The following is a 23,394-nucleotide window of genomic DNA, read 5'->3' on the forward strand; positions in this document are numbered from 1 at the left end:
GTATGATAAGAATGAGGTGAGCAGAATCTCAGGAGTGGAGATAAGTGCATAGTGGAAATTTGAGAAAATCTCCTCCAGGTCTCTGTGTATCAACCCAACAGACTGTCATCAGTTTTTCACCAGCTCTTCTTTCCCACCTGTCAGAATGAACCAAACGTCTGTGAAAGAGAATCTTCAGTAATCTTAAGAAGTACGATATAAATGCTGTAGGTTTTTATTAACTTTTGTCTCTCTTATAAGAGAAAAATATAATTTAAAATATAAAAAATATAATTTCTTTTTTATCTTTGTTTTTGTAATAATTGGAAGTAAACCCACATACTAATTAGTAAATAACTGAGTTCTGTCTGTAGACTAGGCACCCTGCCTGGTGGTTTATACACATTGCCCCATTAAATCCTCATGAGAGCCTTAGGAAATGGAACTATTATTCCCATTTTATGGACTAGGAACCCAAGGCTCAGAGATGCTAAGCAATTAAAATGTAGGCTCCATGAAGACAGTAGTTTTTGTCCTTTTTTGTGTGTGTCTCATTGTTTAATTGCCCTATCTCCAGTACCTAGAACATAGTAGGTACTCGGTAAATATTTTCTAATGTTATATGAACTTGCTTGCACATCTGTGGATACAAAACCAACAGGCTTGTCCATGTCCAGAGTCTGTGACAGTGCCTCTGGGACACTTCACTCTTACCTTTTTTATTTTATCCTCACCTGAGGACATTTTTGCATTTATGTTTAGATAGAGCAGGATAGAGGGTGGAAGAGAGAGAAACATCGATGTGAGAGAGACACATTGAGTGGCTGCCACCTACATAACCCCAACTGGGCCGGGGACAAACTGCAACCGAGGTACGTGCCCTTAGCGGTAACCGAACCCAGATCTCTCTGGACTGCAGGCCGACACTAACCACTGAGCCATACTGGCCAGGGCTGTTCTTACCTTTTTATATAAACTTCTGAATATCCCCTTTCTCCTCAAATGAAAATACCATTGTTATTATATTGTTGTAAAAATCACACAAGCCTATTGAGAAATTTGGGTACAAAAAAGTATAAAATTTTGCCTTACATGCAAAATTTAAGGGGGAGGCAAAAAACTCAGTAATCAAGCATTTAAATCCACTGTTTTCAAAAATAAAAATTAATGCAAAAAATCCACGATGAACAAAATATCAAAAATTTAAATAAAGACAAACTCTGTGGGCCGGGACAGGGTATGGCAGGTGAGCAACTCATTCTCAGCGTCATACAATGCAAAGTCACCTTCTGTCAATATTCAAAATTCTGATATTTTGTTTATCTTTAATTTTTCTGCATTGATTTTGAATTTTTAAAAATTGCATTAACATTTTATTCATGATAACTGAGTTTTATGGGGCATTTCCTTAAATTTTGTAGGTAAGGTGAGTGCCCCACTCAACTAACTTCATCCCAAATCTGGTAAAAATGAAAGGAGAGATAGCTCCAAATTAGAGATCATTGTTGTTAACGTTTGGTGAACAATTTTTCAAACACCTCTGATTTGGCATGTGTTTTTTATCCACACTATTCCTGTTCTTTTGAAATATTTTGCTTTTTACTTATATAGTACACAGAAGTAAATAGCGACTACAGCATAGTTTTAAGGGGCCACGTGGCAATTCATTTATGTGTATACCATAGATATTCAATCAACTCCCTATTTATTAAATAACACGGCAACAAACATTATTGTATGTACTTTTTTGCCCAATGATCTGATTATTTTCTTGGGATAATTTCCTAGTAGTGGAATTGCTGGGTCAAAGGGTTTATTTGTGCTCTATTTTTAAAAGCAATAAAGCGTCCCTGGCCTAGTGACTTGGTTGGTTGGAGCATCATCCCATTCACCAAAAAGGCTGCAGGCACATCCCCAGGTTGTGGGTTCCATCCCCAGCCGGGGCTCACATGGGTGGCAACCGATCAATGTTTCTCTCTCACGTTGATGTTTCTCTTTCTCCCTTCCCCTCTCTCTAAAAATTAATAAAAACATATCCTCAGATGACGGTTTAAAAAAAACAATGAAACCTATTTGGGAGTTACTGGCAGTTGAATTTAGTGGCTTTATGAAGAATGTATAGAATATTTTAAAGGTATTTTCTTTTCTTTGGACAGGACCAGGAGACAAAATGTCGTCACGCCTTTTGCCGATGCCACCGACTTCTGGAGGTGAGGAAGAAATCAGCCCCCGAGTTCTCTCTTTGTGCCTAGTACGGTTGATCCCCAGAGTGGGTTGGGAGAGTAAGAAAGAAGAACGCTACGCAGTAAACATCAAACATAGTCTCTACGTAAAGAAATTATTAACTACCTGCTAAGAAAGTTCTCTTCTATATTCAATTCTCAAAAGAAATCTTTAAATCAGAGCAGCATTAAAGTGTTGTAGCTAGCAAGATTGCCAGTCTTTCAAGACCTAAAACCATTAATTCAGGTATTTGCCATAATAAATGACGTGAATAACTACACTTGATGAAAATCTGTCCTCTCCTTTCCTTTACCACAATTCTGTCCTTATCCTTCAAGGAGTTAGTATTTATCAGTATACAACTTTTCGCTTATAAATTTGACAAAGATTTAAAAATTGGATAACACCATGAGTTTGTTATAGGTAACAGGCACATTATAGGAATTCTCTTGGAAGGAAATTTGGCCCTACCTGTATTTTGAATGAAAATATTTGGCTGCAACTGACAGAAAATATAAAAACAACAGGGTTTAACATGATAGAAGTGTATTTCTCGCTTAGGTAGCGAAGTCTGGACATACGCATTCCAGAGTCCATATGGAGACTGACATCAGGGACCTGGGCTGCTTCTAGCTGGTGCTGGCCTATAGTCTTGATCCTAGGTGGCTGCTCTATACCCGTGATCACACCCATCCATACTCCTGCTAGAAAGGAGGTGAAAAGAGGAGGCGAGGGGTGTGCCCCTCCCTTTTAGGACCTGTCCCTGAACTTACACTCACCACTTCTGACAGCCCCTTGCCCAGAACTGAGTCATATGGCTGCATCCAACTCCAAGGGAGGTTGAAAAATATAGTTTCTACTCTGGTGCCCATGGGCCAAGCTAGAATCGAGGGCACTATTCCTATAGAAGCATGGAGAATGGGTATCAGAGAAACACCAAATTATTTGAAAACCATTTAAATAGGGTGTTGGGAAAATTTCCCGAGGTATGTTGGAGTCGGTCTCCCAAGGATGACAAGCCGAGATCAAAAAAAGAGGTTGACAACTCCGGAATTAAACAGAATTTATTAAGAGAACTTATGGATGGAAGACAGTCTTGGGTGTCAGCAAGAAAGTAGATCTCCACACCCAAAAGGGGACAGGGGCTTGATACATGTAGCCTCTAGGAACACAGGTGGCCTGTAGCCAAGTGACTTGTGCTTGTTAAGAGGTGTATGTTCCAAAGCATTAAACAACTCAATGGGCCTCATTACCTAGGTAAGAACATTCCTCTCAGGTGACATGAACAAACCCGTCTGGGGTGAACTGTCAGTCTCTGAGAGCAACTCACTTCTTTTTTTTTTCATCTTCATTCGAGGATATCTTTCCATTTATCATCAGATTGAATGTGAGGGAGGGAGAGAGAAGGGGAGAGAGAGAGAGAGAGAGAGAGAGAGAGAGAGAGAGAGAGAGAGAAACAGCAATGTGAGAGAGACACATCAACCAGTTGCCTCCCACATGACCCAACCAGGACCAGGGATGAACTGGAACCATGGCACGTGCCCTTAACCGGAATTGAACCTGAGACTCGTTGGTCTGTGGGCTGATGCTCTAACCGCTGAGCCAAACCAGCCAGGGCGCAACTTGCTTCTTAAGATGGCCTTAGTCACAGCAAACACCAGAGACTATCTTGCCTAATATAGGGCCATGTCGGCAATTTATTCTACAGATATGTTTGCACAAGTGATTAAGGATGTGTACAAGAATAGTTATCACAGCATTGTTTATAATAGCAAAAGACAGGGCTCAACCACAGTGTCCACTGGTATGGGACTTGCTATATAAAGTAATGGGGTACTAGATAGCTATTCTTTTTTGATGAGATAAATATATAAATGCTGGCATAAAAAAAACTCCAGATATGTTACTAATTTTAAAAAACCAAGATTCAGAACAGTAGAATGGTATGCATTGAACAATGTCTATTTTATTAAAGGGTTTGTATTTCTTTGTCAAGAACTGTGAGGGATCTAAGCAAAGTTAACTGCTGTAAACATGTATACGTTTTGGGTGGCCAAATGTTTTCATTTCTCTTGGACATATGGCTGGGAGTGGAATGGTTAGATCAGGTGTCAGCTCTGTGTTCAATCTTTGGAGAAACTGCCAGATTGTTTTCCAAAGTGGCTGCATCGTTTTGCATCCCCACCAGCAGTGTACGAGGGTTCAAGTCCTCCGCCTCCTTGCTAACACTTATTATTATCCCTGACTGTTTTTAAGACTCCAGTCTAGACTTCGGATCTTCCTAAGGGTATTGCAGGTGTCTGTTGTGGCAGAAATGGAGGTGTAAGGGTAATGGTGGGTATATTTGTAGGGGTGGGAAGAATCAACATGTTAATATCTCAAAATATGGTCCCACTATCCTGTAACAGACCCCCTTATCTATTTACACAACAAATATAGACTTATCCCCTGTGAATCACTAAGCACTGCTCATTGCCATGAAAAACAGACAGATGAGCTGGGGCTCCTGTCCCCCTGGATCCGGGCCTCACATCCAGTTGGGGAGGTGAGGGTGACCGCACCCCCTCCTCAGAGACCCATGGACCCATCTACCCTAGCTGGCGGGAACCCCACCATCTGGTCAACAAAGGAGGGATGACAGAAGGTTTTTCTTCTTTCTTCTTCTTTTTTTCCCCCTAACAGATACAGTAAATGATGAGTCAACCAAAAAGGGGAAGCCTTATAAGATCTTTTTCAAAGATCTCTTTCTTTTCAAAGAAAATGAAATGATGGCAAGGAAAAAGGTAAGATTTTATTACAATCCCAATCCCGGTTAATGTTAGAAACATCCTCTTATCAGTCACTTTTATGAACTTTGCTGGGAGAAAGCATGGAGTCAAGATGTCAACATATATGCCACACACTGTGCCGGGGGATGAATGTGTGTACACACACACACACACACACACGTGACAGAACAGCATCTGGCCCATGGTAGGGACCTAATGATCATCCCCTACACACCACTACAATCCAATATGACAAGTATGGGTATACCCCTGTGAGAGAGAGACATTGAGTGGCTGCCACCCACACGACCCCAACTGGGGCCGGGACCAAACTGCAACCGAGGTACGTGCCCTTAGCAGGAACCGAACCTGGGACTCTCCAGTCCTCAGGCCGATGCTCTAACCGTGGAGCCAAACCAGCCAGGGCTTTATTGACTTGAATGACCACATTTTTTTCACTTTTTCTCATTCCTGAAATTGAGATCCAGCTTATATAGATGGGATGCCATACTGTTATAATTAGCAGTGCATAAAATAATACTGCATCTTACAATAAGTGGCATCTTAGAGTTGATGAAATATAGTAAGAGGCATACGAAGGAAATCTAGAGAAAGTGGTTGTTGGTGAGAAGAGGGAGCGGTGGGTGGTGGTGGTGTGTGTGTGTGTGAGCGCATGTGTGTGTGTGTGAGCGCATGTGTGTGTGTGTGCGCGCGCATGTGTGTGCATATACACACAAAGTCTTCACTGAGGAGATAAACAGGAGCAGGATTGTTAAGAAAGTCAAACTTTGCCAGGCAGATACAAGTAAGAGACTGTATATGTGTGTACTGGGGAGGAGGAAGGAAGAAGAAATAAAAGTGGAGGAGGGGATGTCATTTGGGGATTATTTGGTATGAAGCTACATCAGCAATGAGGCTCACTTCCCAGTCATGTCTTACAGTTGATCTCACTACTTACATTGCAGAGTTCAGATTTTACAACGTTTGCTTTGTACATTCCTAGAAGCAAAGGTTTATTACAGGATTAAAAAAAAAAAAATGAGGAAAATATCCAGGAGAACCCAATAACTGATTCATCTGCAGGGTGATGGTTTTACGCATATGTCCTATAGTTTGATTGAAAGTATCCAAAATTAAATGGAGACAAGATTCACAAAATCAGCAGGCTGATTTTTATGTCTACTGGGGAGGTCTATGCCCTCTCAGGTTCTCAGTTCCCCAGAATCATTCCTTTCAAATCCGTGAATCTCCAAGCCTCTGTATTTGGGGCAGCATGCGATTGTGACAATAAAGCCAGAATAACATCTTCCAGTTTCATATTTGTCACATCCATGTTTATAGTAAGGGCTGAATGTTTTGACTTGTGTGCTCAGCTTCATATGGGAAGGAATTTTGAACTAAACACAGTTCTTCAGAGATAAGAACTTGAGGTTGCTTGTTCAATGTATTAGTAATGAGAAAAGGACTTGATGCCAAAGATATTCTTCATATATGATCACTATTTTAAGAAAATACTGTTTTTGGTATATTAGAAATTCTTTTCAACTTTCCCACTTGGGCAGGAAAAAATGTTGAACCGTAACAGGAAAATGCACCAAAAGTCTACATTTTCATCTCGAATGAAGAGTCGTTCACACCTGAGCAAGATAGCATTCTCCTTGGACACAGCTACCAGCTCCTTTGAAAAATTTGGGCTGGATCCTGCTCTTGTTCTCAGATTAACAGAAGGTAAATCTAAATGATTGTTTGTTTAAAAACATTGTTTTGTCTCTTCCGGGGACGGGGTCTTCAGGCCCTCACAATGATGCAGCGTTTGACATACCGTGGGAGGCTGTCCCACAATCCAGCCTCTAACAAAACTAGGCTGTCCCGAACCCCTGGTAACAGAATTGTTTACCTTCATACCAAGAAGGTTGGGAAAGCACCAAAGTCTGCATGTGGCATGTGCCCAGGCCGACTTCGTGGAGTTCGTGCCGTGAGACCTAAAGTCCTAATGAGGTTGTCTAAAACGAAAAAACATGTCAGCAGGGCCTATAGTGGATCCATGTGCGCCAAATGCGTCCGTGACAGGATCAAGCGTGCTTTCCTTATCGGGGAGCAGAAAATCGTTGTGAAAGCATCGAAGGCACAAGCCCAGAGTCAGAAAGCAAATAAAAAAATGAAGCTTTTTTGAGTAATAAAAGCAATTAAAAGGCTCAAAAAAAATAAAATAAAATAAAAACATTGTTTTGAATATTTACTGTTAATATCAGATTTGGTGGCTTTTCTGGAGGTGAGAAACACAAAGTGTGCTGTCTTATAGTTTTGTGGAGGTTGTAAATCGGGGTTGAGAGTTAGGAGAAAAATCTATTTTAGCTTTCATTTTGTTTTTTGTTTTGTTTTGTTTTGTTTTTTATGTATCACGTTTATTGATTTGTGAATATTGTACCAGCCTTGCATCCCTGAGATAAATCCTACTTGGTCATGGTGAATAATCTTTTAAATATGTTGCTGGGTCCAATTTGTTAATGTTTTGTTGAGGATTTTGGCATCTATGTTCATCAGGGATATTGGCCTGTAATTTTCTTTCTTTGTAGTGCCTTTATGTGGATTTGGAATTAGGATAATGCTGGCTTCATAAAAAGAGCTTGGAAGTCTTCCTACTTGAATTTTTTGAAATAGTTTGAGGAGGATAGGTATTAGTTCTTCTTTGAATGTTTGGTAAAACTCCTCTGTGAAGCTGGCTGGTCCAGCACTTTTGTTTGCTGGGAGTTTTTTGATTACTGCTTCAATTTCATTAGTTGTTATTGGTCTATTCAGGGTTAAATAAGAAAGCATACTTTCCCAAGAAATAGATTGCTACTCATTTTCATGGCTCTAAGGAAGAAACTCACTGCCAAAATCACACAGTATTACAGGTAATGGCTCTGGCTATTTCTTTATTTATTTATTTTTTTATCCTCACCCGAGGATATTTTTCCATTTTTTTGTACAGATAGAGTGGGAGGGAGAGAGAGAGAGAAACATCGACGTGAAGGGACACATCAAGTGGCTGCCACCCGCACAACCAACCAGGGCCAGGGACAAACTGCAACTGAAGTACGTGCCCTTAGCGGGAACTGAACCCGGGTCTCTCCGGACCGCAGGCTGACGCTCTAACCGCTGAACCAAACTGGCCAGAGCTCTGGCTATTTAAATTCAGTTCTCTAGAACTACATTTAAGAGAAGTCTTTCTAAAGAGAAGTCTTGATTGTCTGGGCTATACAACTCATATATCTAGAATCAGGTGTAATCTGTTTTAATGACCTATGGTGGCAACATGCTCAAATACTACAAACTATTAATTCTTGCTCTGTGAAAGAGGGCAGTCTAGGAATCAAAGCGTTGTGGCCATTTCCTACTTATCAGATCAAGAAGTGTCTACTAATGAGATAAAAAGCAGTTTGAAGCTAGCAAGGTTAAAGTGGCTAATACTAGAATGATAGAGTGATAAAATCTCTCTCCAAAATGAGTCTTACTATTCAATTTTTTTAATTAAAAAGGAAGACAGGAAAGGAGGGAAGAACGAAGTGGGGGGTAGAAAGAAGAAAGGAAGGAATGAAGAAAGGAAGGAACGAAGGAAGGAAGGAAGATTGAGTATCCAGGATTTGCTGTGGTAACTTAAACATTTCCCTGGCTCCCAAAGTCAAGGCACTTTCTCAAACTGTGGGGAAAAAAAAAAATCAGAGAACAAAAGAACCACTTAGGAAGGACCTTTGGATTCAATAATTTATGTAGAAAAGGGAAGCCATGTTAACTTATTTAGAAGCTCTCAGAGGTGTATATTCTGCACTATTGTATTAAAAAGCATCAAACAATAGGCAACACAGTGATGTCAGTGACTGGACCTCAGACAGGGCAGGTCTAGGTTCCGGCTTCGGTCTCACATCTTTAGTTCACCTCTGTCGCATGGTGATCCCTGAGTCACCAAGAGCAGTTTAGCCCTGGCTGGTTTGGCTCAGCGGTTAGAGCATCAGCCTGCGGTCCAGAGGGACCTGGGTTTTGTTCCCGCTAAGGGCACGTACCTCTGTTGCAGTTTGTCCCTGGCCCTGGTTGAGTCGTGTGGGTGGCAGCCACTTGATGTGCCCCTTTCACATCGATGTTTCCCTCTCTCTCTCTCTCTCTCTCTTTCTCTCCCTCCCTCCCTCCTACTCTATCTGAACAAAAAATGTCCTCAGGTGAGGATAAAAAAAAAAAAAAGCAGTTTAAATGACACATGATATGTTTTAGAAAGTGTTCTGCACAAAGTGGCTAACTTTAAAAAATTCTTACTACTCTAACAGTTGTGAGATAGATAGTTAGGAGTACGACATTGCAGATGACCTATTCGACATCACGGGTGGTTAACAGAGGGATCACCGGTCACTTAAGGGTAAATGAGGTAGGGTAGACTCTTAAAAAGGAAATAGTAAAACCATTTGTTACTATCCAAGGCAACCCAGGCTCTGTCAGCAATGGAAATCAGATTGTCAGTTTCTGCTGATGACACAGGCAAGATATTTGGACATTTTCTTTTTTTTTTATCCTCACCCGAGGACATTTTTCCATTTTTTGTTCAGATAGAGTGGGAGGGAGAGAGAGGAAGAAAGAGAGAGAGAGAGAGAAACATCGATGTGAAAGGGACACATCGAGTGGCTGCCACCCGCACAACCAACGAGGGCCGGGGACAAACTGCAACCGAGGTACACGCCCTTAGCGGGAACCGAACCTGGGTCTCTCTGGACCACAGGCCACCACTCTAACCGCTGAGCCAAACAGGCCAGGGCTGGACATTTTCATTTAAAATTATAAAGTCCCCCTCAGACTCTTTCTGACCAAAAACTGATTGGTATGAAACTTTTATTTCCCAGCCTTGCATTTCCTGCCTGAATTCTGATTCAAGACAAGCCTACATGATAGTCAGATGAGCAAGTGATCCCTCCTTTGGGAGACCAGGTTACTTTATTTTTGTGTAGGCAACAGTGGCAAACTGCTAAATCACCATCAGAGAAATTACACAGGCAGCTGCCATGGATGGATCACTAGGCTCATGACAGGACTGCCACTTCCGCTCCCTGCAGTGGCGGCAACACCGCTGGATCACATCTCCGAGTGACCAAGTGCCCTGGTGTCAAGGACTATTTCTATAACAAAAACTTTCATAAGTATTTAAAAAGAAACTGTGTGCTGACTAGGTGCTTATTGCCTTCATGTACATTATTTTATTTCACCCTCAACAAAATGCTGTTCAGTGTTTTTGCCTCCTCTCTTTATCTGATGAAAATGGCTGTGAGGTTAAGTGACTTATTCAAAGTCATTAAGTGGACGCAGAATGTAAACCAATGCCTGTCTGACTCCCACCCTCACAGAACCATTCATTCATTGATGATTAGAGTAATAATCATTATTACTATTGAAAAGAAAATTTAATTTTTAGATAAAGTGGGAGAGAGAGAGAGAGAGAGAGAGAGAGAGAGAGAGAAACATCGATTGAGAGGGACACATCAACTGGTTGCCTCCTGAACCACCCCAACCAGTGCCAGGGACGAATTGCCACCGAGGTACATGCCCTTGGCTGGAATGGAACCCGCGACTCATTGGTCCACCGGCCGGCGCTCTAACTGCTGAGCCAAACCGGCCAGGGCCTGCTATTGAAAATGTAAGTGATCATTTATTCCAGTTGTATTTTGGAACTAATGATAGCTAACGATCATTAAGAAAGTACGTACTATGTGTTCTAGAATATGGTGCCTCGTTTCCTTCTCCCTACACCACCACGAGGTAGAGGGGAACCGGAACCTACCCGCTCGGGGTCATTTATGCTGTGGTCACACACCACTCCTGAACCTCGGTGGCTTCCAGCAACAGAGCTTTATTTCTAAATCACTGTTCAACTGGGGTGCTTTTCACTGAGTCCTGTACTGACGGGAGAGCCCCTGGCTGCGCAGAGGCGGAGAGACAGAGCCGGGTGCTGGCTCTTGAAACGTCTGCTTGGGAGCCACACAGGTCACTCTGGTCCCCCCCTGTGGGCAGGCCTGACATCGTGGAGTGGGGTTGGGGTGGGGGGACGGAGAGAATCGCACACAGAGGGGCAGCAAATATTCTAGAACAAGAACGTAATCCACCACAATCAGTGCCCTGGTTACCGAGGCGTGGAGGGGGCGAGTCGCCTACTCGGGAGCGCGGCGCGCAGGAGGCGGCGGCAGAGCCCCGGAGGGCCGCGGGCCTCCGCCTGCAGCTCGGCTCGCTGGTGATTTGGGAAATGCTATTTTTCTTTCTACGTGTATCTAGAGTTTTATGAAATGATTTTATTTGATATCACATTCTGCTGGTTTTTCCTGAAGCAAACATTATTGAAATGTGGCCTCCATATAATTTTTCCAGAACAAGGAATCCTGGGAAGGGAACTTTGGTATTTTCTGTTGCCAGATGGTAAGCTGGTTGTCATCTTTTCCTTTCCTGCCACAAATTTGGTTTTGATCCCCAAACCCACTTTGCCTGAAGACTTCAGTTTTATGTCTAGATTGGCCAAACAGTTAAGATTTAGAACAGTTTGGTCGTGTTCACTACTGGCTTAGGAGGCACATACTCTCCTTCCAAGTGTTAGCTGTGTGATCCTGGTCAAGCCCCTTGACGCTCAGCTTCAGGCCCTCACATACAGGAGGGGGATAGTGCCTTATCGGGGGTGTTGTTAGGATTAAATAAAATGATGATTTAAAGTGTCTAATAAAATTCCAGGAATATTATGGACTCAAAAGAAATGGCAGTTACTCTTATTAAATTAGTTTTTAAGTCCAGATACATACTGTATGCAATAATGGAATACCATAGGTTTTATTTGCTACATCTTGGAGGGATAATGAACTAAACCTAAGTCAATTTTAATTTTCTTTAAAGGTACAGACACAAAAAGGACTCTTCATGAATTTATTAATGACCAGAGAGGCAGGTTTCTGCTTGAGGTAGTACAACTAATTTTTCTCCCATTAGCCAAATAGAAGTCTTCTTGCATAGCATTGCCAATTTTTCACCTTGACATTTTATATTTTCATTGCATGCCCAAGTCTACCGCCCTTCCTATCCTCCCCTAAGCCCGCTTCAATCAGGCTTTGGTCCTCCTCTTTCCATCAAAACCACGTTGTCAAGGTTACCAGTGGCCTTCCTACTGCCCAGTTAGAAGCGTCACTTCACTGTCTTCCTTTCACGTATCTTTTAGCAGCAGCTGGCCCACTGGATCACTTTCTCTTTCTTGAAACACTTTCTTCAGCTGGTTTCCAGGATCCACTCTCTCTTGGTTCTTTCCCGTCACTGGCTGCTCACTCCTTTACAATTTTCTTTTCTTGTTCCTCCTCTCCTTGATCTGCAAATGTTGGGATGCCCCAGGGCTCACTCCTCACCCTGTGCTCCACCCACCCTCCTCCAGGCCCATGGCTTTAAATTCCACTTCCATAAGAACAGCTTCTAATGTATTTCTCTAGCCTGGCCTTTTTCCCTGACCTCCAGACTCACAAATGCAACTGTAGTTCTTAATACCTCTTAGATGCTCAATGGGCAGCTTAGCCTTCACATTTCTGTAATGTGGTCCCTGCTATACCCTTCCCTACCCCTGAAAACCTGCACCTCATAAACAGCAATTCCATTGTTCCAAGGTGCTTAGGCCAAAAATATTGGAGCTATCCTCAACTCTACTTCCTTACAACCCATATCCAAATATACTTCTATTTTTTTCCAAATATATTCATAATCACACTCCTGCCCTGCCCCTGCTGTCACTGTAGTCCATGTCACCAATAGCTCTTGCATAAATTCTTATGACTTCTAAACACTGGTCTCTTGCTTCCACTTTTGCTTTCTACAGTTATTGTGTTCTTCACACAGCATTAGAAGTCTGTACTCACCCATGTCCTCCTCTGCAGAAGACTGTTAGTGACTTACCTGGTGTCCAGCTCTCTCCCTCTGTGACCTTGTTCCTACCACTCTCCCTTTTGCTCCATCTGCTCCAGACACACTGGCCTCCTTGCTGTTCCTGGGACACATCAACCATGTTGTTGCCTCAGGGCCTTTGCACAGAGGCACTTCCTTTTGGGAGAAACATTACTTCCTCAGATATCTGCGCGATTTGCTCCCTACTTTCTCCCAGTTTCTGTTTAATTTTCACCATATCAGGGAGGCTTTTCTTGACTACACATATGGCCACCCCTGCCCTTACCCACTGCCCTTATCCCTCCACTTTTTAAAATTTTTTAAATATTTTCTTTATTGATTTTAGAGAGAGAGGAAGGGAAAGGGAAAGATAGAAACATCGATGAGAGAAAACATTGATCGGCCACATCGTGCATGCCCCCCATTGGGAATCAGCCCACAACCTGGGCATGTGCCCTGACCGGGAATTGAACCGGCAACCTCATGGTTCATGGGTCGATGCTCAACCACTGAGCCATACCAGCCAGGCCCTTATCCCCTTTAATAGACTCCCCCTCCTAGAATGTATACCCCATAAAAGCACTTTTGTTTATTTTGTTCATTGCTCTATTAACACCCCTTAAAAACAGTCCTGGCACACAGCAGTCACTCAACACCTGGTGAATAAAGTAATAAATGAAATATGTTGTTGTTATAAACTTAGAATATCTAATTATTAGTTGTGTGTTTTTTTTAAATTATCTCATTTACATAGTTTTAGTTAATTTGTATTATAATGTATGTGGCTGTGTGTATTCATAGTTTATTTTCCATGCATGGCATTAAAAACCCAAGTGGATTCTTCTATTCTATACTAAAAAAATAGAACTTACCCAGGTGGTGTGGCTCAGTGGTTGAGAATCAACCCATGCACCAAGAGGTCGTCAGTTCAATTCCCAGTCAGAGCACATGCCCAGGTTGTGGGGAGCATGCAGGAGGCAGCCATTCAACGTTCTCTCTAATCAGTGTTTCTTTCTCTCTCTCTCTCTCTCTCTCTGCCCCCCCCTTTCTTTCTCTAAAATCAATCCATAAATTAAAAAAAATAGAACTCGATGTCAGAGTTGGATTTGGAGATCTAAACGGGGCTCTTTGAGGCTGAGCGCTAGCGCCCTGGGCTGGACGGGAGGAATGCCTCGCTGGCCCAGGGGAGCGGAAACTGCTTCTCCCTCGGGGCTTCCTGCAGGAGGGCGCCTCGAGGCTGCAGACAGCCAGTGTTCCGATGCCCAGAAAGGACTGGGGGGCACTGTGGGTGATCCCAGGTGGACCTGCTCTTCGGAGGAATATGTAGCTATTTTTTATTCGTGGGGCCCAGCCATTTTGGAATAATATTAAGCTTCATCATAAAAGTAAAGAAAGAAATTAGTCTCCCTTACAATGATCTTCCAAATCAAATTCCTTCATAAAATAAAGGCCATAGCCCCACGATTCAGATATTCAATTTTTTCTAAAACCAAGGCTCACTTACAATGCAGGTTATCTCCCCCTTTATTGTGAGACTGTTGAAATGTGCTAGAAATGTGGACTAATATTCCGGACTCACTTGTTTCCAATATTCCTAGTATACTCTGTCCACCAAAAGGAACACAATCACCAAGTTTGACAAATACATAGCAATGAAGGAACGGCAACTCCTGAAGGCAGAAACCAAGCTCCAAGATGACGCAATGGCCTTTGAAGAATTCCTTCGAGAAAATGACCAGCGATCTGTCGAGGCCCTTAAAATGTTCGTGTTTTCACTCTGGCCAAAGCACTTTTTGCCTCCCTCTTCCTTCTTTGTAGTTTCTCAGAACACAAGCCCACACAAGACAAACTAACAATTCTCTGTTACTTTTCAGCGCAGCACAAGAAACTATAAACAAGCTCCAAATGACAGCAGAGCTCAAGAAAGCGAGCATGGAGGTCCAGTCAGTGAAAAGGTGAGGCCGGACACCGCCTTTTTCTTCCCGAGTGTCCACGCCCCATTCAATCTTGTTTGTGCCTAGCAAGACCAGTGTGGGAATTATCCTTATCGGTTGATGATTTCCTAAGTATGACCACATTTTTGAAATGAGAAATCTGTTGATCGAGGATCATCTCTGACTGGGTATCAGGACAGTACAGTGATCTCTGGCTGAAAGTTTCTCTAACTTGTCAATATAGAAGTAAACAAATGCTTTTCTTAGTGTCCTTTTTTTTTTTTTTTTTTTCATCTTCCCTCATTTTAACATCTCTGCAATGGAGATTCATTTTACAATTATCTTACCATTATAATTGGCAGTATTTGATTATATTTATCCTTATACTTAGATGAACCTAGCATTGACATTAAAAACCAGGATCATAATGACCAAAATATAAGAGAAGGAATTGAGATAAAATTAAGGTACCACCAGACACTCTTATTATTATTCTTTTTCAAACCTGGATGTTTTCTTCTGTGGTCAAGTGTATCTCACTTGATCTCATTAAATATCTAAAGATATTTCTGTCATCCTCCTTGGACAGTAATTTCATGATCCAGGAGACTGTAGTATTGATATCAAAGCACGCTAAAACTTTTTCTCTTTTTCTTCTTTTTAAATCCTCACCTGAGGATATTTTCCCATCCATCTTCAGATAGAGTGGGAGAGGGAGAGGGAGAGAGAAATACTGATCAGCTGCCTGCCCCACGCCCCCCACTTTAGGGCTGGAGCCCCAAACCCAGGCATGTGCCCTGACAGGGAATTGAACTGGTGACCCTCTGCTGCATGGGACCATATTCAACCAACTGAGCCACACTGGCCAGGGCTAGACAGATGACTTTGCAAGTTATTCATTTCTTCTTCCAAAAGATAGGAGTGATAATACCTATTTTAAAGTGCAGTACTGAGGGTGAAATTATATCTGTAGTGTGTCCTGATGTTGCCTAGTACATAGTAGGTTCTCATTAGATTTCTTTTCTTCTCTTCACACAAGTACCATCTTTTGCTACCTTCTAATTTCTCTTTGTCTAACACTTTATATAATATTTTCCTTAGAAATGAGTAGTCAAACTATCATCAGTCTCCCCTAACTGTGCATATCCTGGGACATGTTTCATTCAAATAGATTTCCTACAGGTTATTTCTTCTTATCTCATGACTTATTGATGCCCATATTTTTATGGCCATACTTAGAATTTTTGTTAAGTAAGTACATAATCAAGAGAATGAATTTTGTAAAATCTTTTTTTTTTTTTTTTTAAATGAACATGCTTTCAAACATATATCTAATCATATCTTAGTTTCCTTTGAATAGTGAAATATCAAAAACAGAATTCCTCCTTAGAGAGTATATTAAATATGGAGTTTTTCTTCTGAAATTGTCTCCAAAACATTGGCAACTCCAGCAAGCAATGAAAAGGGCGCAAATATCAAAGAGTAAAGAAACTATGGAGGTCTCTCTTCCAAAAATATTAACAAGTGAGTCATATATTGTTCATTTCAGTTAAGTAAATATCCCTAATTCTAACATGTTCAGCTTCAATGTGTGTTTGCTATTTATTAAATAGTCAGAACTTCTTTTTCAAGCACAACCTGATCAAGGATTCTCACTGTTTCTGTTATTATATTTTGTTAATTTGGAAACTCAGGTTAATTTCAGATATAAAGCAATAAAAATATATACATGGAGTCATAGAAAATATATTATTTATAGATGCTATGATAGCTTAACTAGAACTTCCCACCCACAGAAACCTGAAAAGCTATTTGAACAAATGGACACAAAGTCAATTATATTTATTAACCTAACATATTAACCTAAATAAACTAACGTTTTTAATTAAAAAAAAAACATATAAGAAAATTAAATCCAAGAAAGCAACAATAACCTTAATGGTGTGACCCAGAGATTTCACGAATAGAAAAATATGTCATGTTTTTAGATAGAAAGATTGAGATTTTAAAGCTGCCAATTTTTCTGAAACGAATGTATCAGTTTCATGGAATTATAATAAAAATGTGACCAAAAACTTGTCAGGGACTTATGTGTTGGGCTGGGGAGAACTTTCCAGTTGCTCTGAGGTTCACCTACAAAAAGGAGGTAACGGGAGGGGATGTTACTAATCCTTTAAAATATATAACATATTATAGCAGCATCTAGGAATTAAAACAGTGTTTGTTGTGCTGGTGTTTAGAAATCAGCTCAAAATAGATGTTATTATATGTAAGAATTTAGTAAGTGATCAAATGGGGTCACAAGGGAAGACTTCTTCTTCTAGTAGCTTTGGGGTAACAGGAACCAGACACCCTCCTGCCTGAAAAGTCGAAAAACACAGGAAGCAGTTTTCCGACCTTGAACATCAGGAGCCATGTCGAGTGATCCCTCAGAGAGAGGAAACAAAACCCTGTGTGGCCTCGGCGGCCTCCGCGGAGTTTCCCGGAAGCAGCTCAGGAAGGGGGAGCCCAGGTGGGCCCCACAGTCCCCCTGAATTGAAGAGACAGGGCTGGGGTCCAGGGAGGACACAGCGGAGCTAGAGCAGAGCACTGGAGAGGAGAGGGGTACGCGGAGAGCTGGTTCTGAGGCGCGGGGTAAGGACGTGGACACCACAGACATCAGTACAGACCAGGGACAGTCACCAGCCCACAGCCCGCGGCCCTGCTCTCCCGGGCCTGCGCCTGCGCCGGGAATGAAGGTAGATCAGTGCACGGGGAGGGTCGAGCGAGCACAGGGACGACACTTGCTCAGCAGTACGTGGTGTTTGACAGGAGAGAAAAGCAAAGGGGAAGGAAAAGTGAGGAGCGTTTGCATCTCCCAGCTAAGACCCAGTGTAGTGTGGGTGTGGGGGGTGGGGGGCTGCCCAGAACGCAGGGCGTCGCTCCGTCCCGGGGGTGGATGGGGGTGGGGGGTGGATGGCTCGCCCTGGGACGCAGAGGTGATGACGAGCTGGTGTGGACACGGGCCCGCCTGGTGCCCTGCAGGTCAGCCCACCCATTCCGCCGCCCCGGAGACCAGGCCTGGCCGCCTGCAGCACACGTGCTGGTTATGATGTCCCCACCTTACTGTTCTATCCTCGGAGCGTGTACAGTGACTCTGCTTTCACTCGAGGACCGAGCTCTGATCTCAGAAGTGCTGCCTCCCTCCCTCTTCACCTTCCATTTCTAGAGATAAGTTCGAGGAAGATAGCGAGCAAGGCTGAGGACACCACCAGGAGGACATCGTTTTCAGAAGAGCCTCCCCTGGGAAGAAGCAGCAAAGGTAGCACTAGATGTGAGGCTTCGCTCACACGAGTGAAAGCGGAGAAGGTGCCCCCGTGAAAGCGGAGACCAAGGCGCCATGGCTGAGCTGGTGCCCCCGTGAAAGCGGAGACCAAGGCGCCATGGCTGACCTGGATGGGGGGGGGGGGGAGGGGGGGGGCGCGGGGAGGCGGCGGGGGGGGGGGGCGGGGAGGCGGGGAGGCGGCTGTGGCTCCAGGGCAGAACCGCAGAGAGACTGGGTGGAAGTCCTAAGAGCACTAGTGTGAGGAAGGGTGACCTGGGGAGACCTGGGAGCCTCGGGATGAAACTATCGAGGCCATTCTTGCCCACTGGTCAGTTTCCTATCAGGATGAGGTGTAGACATTGATGTGGGGGACACGTGCAGGGGAGACTTTAGGTGGCGATGGTAGTTTTCTCCACAAGTTGTAATGTTGGCAGTGTCCATCCTTTTCCCCCTTCAATTAAAAAAACCTGTGACTAGAAACATAGATGACTAGGTGGAAGTAGAACCGTGACTTTTATTTCACAGTTCATACCCCTGATCTGTGACATGTATCCTTTTGGACAAACACCCCCTGCCCCCTAACCCTGTGCCTTTGATTTTATTCTTATGCTTGGAATCCAATGTCAATAGAATAAAGAGCTCTATTTCCATATGATTATAATTCTAATAATTTTTAAAAGTAATGGGCATATCTGTGCAGAACAATGAATACCTTGCACCAAAGAACAAGAATTAATTTCTAATCATATGCTATTTCTTTTCCCCTCCACCATCACCAATGACACGGACTTCGCCTGGATGTTTTGAACAGGAAAACTACACAAGAAGCCCGCTCCCACCCTAGAGAAAGAGAAATCGTTCTTGTCAAAGTACAGTACTTACTTGATGAACTCGGTTGGAAACTGAATGTTTTTCAGCAAACGTCTCTTTTAGCCTTTCTTCAATATACACAGCACGTAGCCACACCCACTATAACAGATACTGGGGGCAGCGCAGCCTTTCCTGTGTGCTCCTGAGGTGATCTCTACAGGCCCCTGGATTCTGAGAAGTGCCCTGCAGACACTGCCTGCCCCACCCCATCTTGGGTCTTTGCCTCTTAGCATCTACTGCCCAACTGTTTATTTTTTAATTTTATTTTTAATTTTATTTTTGTTTCTCCTTTTTAACCCCATTGACATCCTCCTCCCCAATCCCCTGCTCGTCCCCGGCTTTGTTGTTCATGTCCATCAGTTATGTGTACATGCATATAAGTTCTATCTCTTCCCTCCCCTCACCACCCCCTCTTCTGAGGGGTGTCAGTCTGTACCCTACTTCCATGTTTCTGGGTCTACCCTATTCCTCAGACATTAAGTTACTCTGCTGGCCTGTGTGTTTGCAATTCACCGTGTTATTCAAAAATGACGAAATAGGACCATTAAAGCATTTTTGTTGGTTTCAGCCCTGACTGCCCCCGAGGGAGCTTTCAGAAAATACGTTGATGCCCAGGTTGGGTACACCAGCCCAAGGGAAGTGTCCGGGCCAGCACCACAGAATCACACATGACAAAAGGCAACAGAGACACGGTGCTCTAAATTCCAGGGGCACCATGGCATTTAGCGTCATTGTTCTGTTTTTAATTAAATGTTTATTTTGAGGTAATTGTAGATTCACATGCAGTTGTAAGAAATAATATGGAGAGATCCCATGTACCCTTTACCCAGATTCACCCACTGATAACATCTTGCAAAACCGTAGTACACTATCACAACCAGGATAACAGCATCAATACAGTCAAGAGATAAGCAAATACAGAACATGCCCCCAAGGTTTCTTCATGTTGCCCCTTAATATCACATCTACTTCCTTCTCTCCACCTCCCCTTAACCTCTGACAACCACTAACCTCTTCTCCATTTCTATGATTTTTCTCACTTTAAGAATGTTATATAAGTGGAATCACACAGTATGTAACCTTTGGGATTGGGTGTTTTTGTTAAGCATAATTCTCTGAAGATTGATCCAAGTTGTTCGGTCTATCAATAGTTGGTTCTTTTCATTGATGAGTTGGATGGTAGATGCAAGTTTAGTTTTTAAAGAAACTGTCGAATGGTTTCCCAGAATGGCTATACCACTTTACACTGCGCCGCTCCCCCCCCACTTCCCGAGGAATGTATGAGGGGTCCAGTTTCTTTGCATCTCACCAGTATTTGGTATTTTCACCTTTTTCTTATTTTAGCTATTTTGATAGGTGTGCATATCTTATTGTGCTTTTCATTTGCATTTCCCTAGTAGCTAATGATGTTGGACATCTTTTCATGAGTTTGTTTACACCTTTATAGCCTCTAAAGTGATGTTCATGTCTTTTGCTCATTTTCTAACTGGATTGTTAAACTATTAGGTTTTGAGAATTCTTTATATATTTAGATACTAATACATTGTAACTTTGTGGTTTGCAAATATTTTCTCTCAGTCTGAGACTGTCCTTTCATTCTCTTAAGAGGGTCTTTTACAGAGCAAAACTTTAAAATTTGGATAAAGTATAATTTATCACTTTTTTCTTATATAAATCATGTTTTATATGTCAAGTCTAAAACTCTTTGTCTAGCCCTAGATCCCAAAGATGTTTTTCATCTAAAAGTTTTATAGTATTATACCTAAGTCTGTGATCCATTTTGGGTTACTTTTGTATAAGGTGTGAGGTTTAGACTGAGTTGGGGTTTTTTGTTTTGTTTTTGTTGCCTGTGGATGTCAATTGCTCCAGCACCTTTGTTGAAATGGCTTCTCCACTGGATTGCTTGTGCACCTGTGTCAAAAATCAGTTGCGAATATTTGTTCAGGTCTGTTTCTGGATTTTCTATTCTGTTCCATTGACCTCCACTGATACCTCCTGGTCTTTTTTTTTTTTTTTTTTAATCCTCATCCGAGGACATTTTTCCATTTTTTGTACAGACAGAGTGGGAGGGAGAGAGAGGAAGAGAGAGAGAGAAACATCAACATGAAAGGGACACATCGAGTGGCTGCCACCCGCACTACCAACCAGGGCCGGGGACAAACTGCAACCGAGGTACATGCCCTTAGCGGGAACCGAACCCGGGTCTCTCTGGACCGCAGGCGGACGCTCTAACCGCTGAGCCAAACCGGCCAGGGCAATACCTCCTGGTCTTGACCACTATAGCTATTATTCTTGAAATTAGGTAGATTGATTTTTCTTACTTTATTCCTCTTTTTCAAAATTATGTTAACTATTTTAGTTCCTTTGTCTTTCCATGTATATTTTAGAATAATCTTGTCTATACTTACACACAAAAAAAATCTTGCTGGAATTATGATAGGAATCATGTTGAATTTTGTTATGGGTTGAATTCTCTCTCCCAAAAAGATATATTAAAGTCTTAACCCATGGTATCTATGAATGTGACCTTATTTGGAAATAGGATCTTTATAAACATAGTCAAGTGAAGATAAGGTCATTAAGGTGGGCCCTTACTGCAATAGGACTGGTGTTCTTATAAGAGGAGAAGAGACACAGAGATACAGGAAGACCATCATGTGAAAACAGAAGCAAAAATTGGAGTGATGCATCCACAAGCCAAGGAATGCCAACGATTGCTGGCAACACAAGAAACTAAGAGAAATGCATGGAACAGGTTCTTCACAGAGCTTTCAGAAACAGCATGCCTTGCTGACACCTTGACTTTGGACTTCTAGCCTCCAGAGCTATGAAAGAATACATTTCTGTTGTTTTATAACACTTAATTTATGGCACTTTGTTACAGTAGCCCCAGGCAACTGATACAAACCTCTAATTCAGTTTGGGGAGAATTCACATCTTTACAATGTTACCTTCTTCAGTCCATGGACAGACTGAATGTCTGTTTACTTAGATCAGTGGTTCTCAACCTTCCTAATGCTGCGACCCTTTAATACAGTTCTTCATGTTGTGGTGACCCCCAACCATAAAATTATTTTCATTGCTACTTCATAACTGTAATTTTGCTACTGTTATGAATCGCCATCGGAAATATGTGAAAGGGTTGTTCGACCTTCAAAGGGGTCACAACCCACAGGTTGAGAACCGCTGACTTAGATATTTTTTATTCTTTAATCAGCCTTGCATAGTTTTCAGCATATATGTCTTGTATATATCTTGTTAGATTTACACCTAAATATTTCTTCTCTATTTTTTCTTTTGAGCAATTGTAAGTGGTATTGTATTTTTAATTTCAGTGTCTTTGTGTTCATTGCTAGTATATAGAAATACAATTGATTATTGAGATTTTATCTTCTATACTCTGATCTTGCTGAACTCAATTGTTAGTTCCAGAAATTTTGTTTTTGTTCTTTTGAGGTTTTTTTTTTTTTATATATTCTTTTGGATTTTCTATATAGATCATCATGGTGTCTGAAAATATATGTATGCCTTTAATTTCTTTTTCTTGCCTTATTGCAGTGGGTAGAACTTCTCATGTTGAATAAGAGTAGTGGGAGCAAACATCCTTGCCTTGTTCCTAGTCTTCAGATGATGCAGTTTCCACCACTAAGTGAAATGTTAGCTGTAGGGTTTGTGTAGATTGCAGTTATCAAGTTGAATAAGGCCTCTCTGTATTGATTTTTCTGAGTGTTGAATTTCGCCAAATGCCTTTTCTGCATCTATCGATGCACATGGTAATATGCAAACACCACATTCGCTCCCTCACAAAGTTCATCACTTTCATAGTCCCTTTCAATCACTCAACAAATATTTATTGAGAACAGAGGGGTGGGCAGTAGTATCATGTGCTTTCTCAGGTGATGTTTCCCAAATATCCATGTCCTCCTAAGGTTCATTCTTTGTCTTCCCACACCTTAGTTCCCATTGCTTAAAGGGCAGCTCCAGGTAGGTATTTTGTGCCCTCAAAGTCAACATGAACAAAGCAAATATTAATCTTCTTATCCCATCCTGAGACTGCTTTCCTTTCTGTTAGTGCTCCTTCTGTTACTCCAGGCTCAGTAGCTATTTCTAGTCTTGGTTTCCATGATTTCATTCTTTCATGGGTCGCTAATTGTCCTCCTTTCCCCAACACTCATTTACTCACTTTTCCCATAGGCACCACCCTCTATGTGCAAGCTCCTACTTCAATATTTCAACCATTCTCAATACATCCTTCTTAGAGAACTTTTTTCAGAGCCACTTTGCAAGCCATGTAATTATTCTTTAAGGGTGTATCTTAGCACCTTCCCTCAGTCGACATTTCCTCATTGAAAGATATTTTTTAAAATAAAAATAAAAATAAATATTGTGTCACTCT

General features: G+C 42.1%; 2 protein-coding genes across 2 annotated transcripts in view; both read left to right on the plus strand.

Annotated features, from left to right (window-relative positions):
* The first annotated feature begins 2,145 nt into the window (after positions 1-2,145).
* The window catches only part of CCDC38 (coiled-coil domain containing 38), a 40,707-nt gene continuing 19,458 nt past the window's right edge, over positions 2,146-23,394 (plus strand). Inside the window, exons 1-9 of the mRNA XM_036250831.1 lie at positions 2,146-2,189; positions 4,885-4,985; positions 6,533-6,698; positions 11,865-11,929; positions 14,489-14,652; positions 14,765-14,845; positions 16,185-16,348; positions 22,301-22,305; positions 22,557-22,666. Coding sequence (XP_036106724.1) covers positions 2,150-2,189; positions 4,885-4,985; positions 6,533-6,698; positions 11,865-11,929; positions 14,489-14,652; positions 14,765-14,845; positions 16,185-16,348; positions 22,301-22,305; positions 22,557-22,666 — 896 coding nt within the window. The 5' untranslated portion in view covers positions 2,146-2,149. The remainder of the gene's footprint in view (positions 2,190-4,884; positions 4,986-6,532; positions 6,699-11,864; positions 11,930-14,488; positions 14,653-14,764; positions 14,846-16,184; positions 16,349-22,300; positions 22,306-22,556; positions 22,667-23,394) is intronic.
* On the plus strand, positions 6,745-7,163 carry LOC118623881 (60S ribosomal protein L34-like). The gene has a single exon (XM_036251655.1). It carries the CDS (start codon positions 6,772-6,774, stop codon positions 7,141-7,143), a length of 372 nt encoding a protein of 123 aa, XP_036107548.1. The 5' UTR covers positions 6,745-6,771; the 3' UTR covers positions 7,144-7,163.

This window comes from Molossus molossus, unplaced genomic scaffold (assembly GCF_014108415.1).
Source record: "Molossus molossus isolate mMolMol1 unplaced genomic scaffold, mMolMol1.p scaffold_m16_p_10, whole genome shotgun sequence".
Classification (NCBI taxonomy): Eukaryota; Metazoa; Chordata; class Mammalia; order Chiroptera; family Molossidae; genus Molossus; species Molossus molossus.

Coding starts and splice junctions, on each gene's coding strand:
- LOC118623881 (XM_036251655.1), top strand. CDS start 6,772: ATGATGCAGCGTTTGACATACCGTGGGAGGCTGTCCCACAATCCAGCC.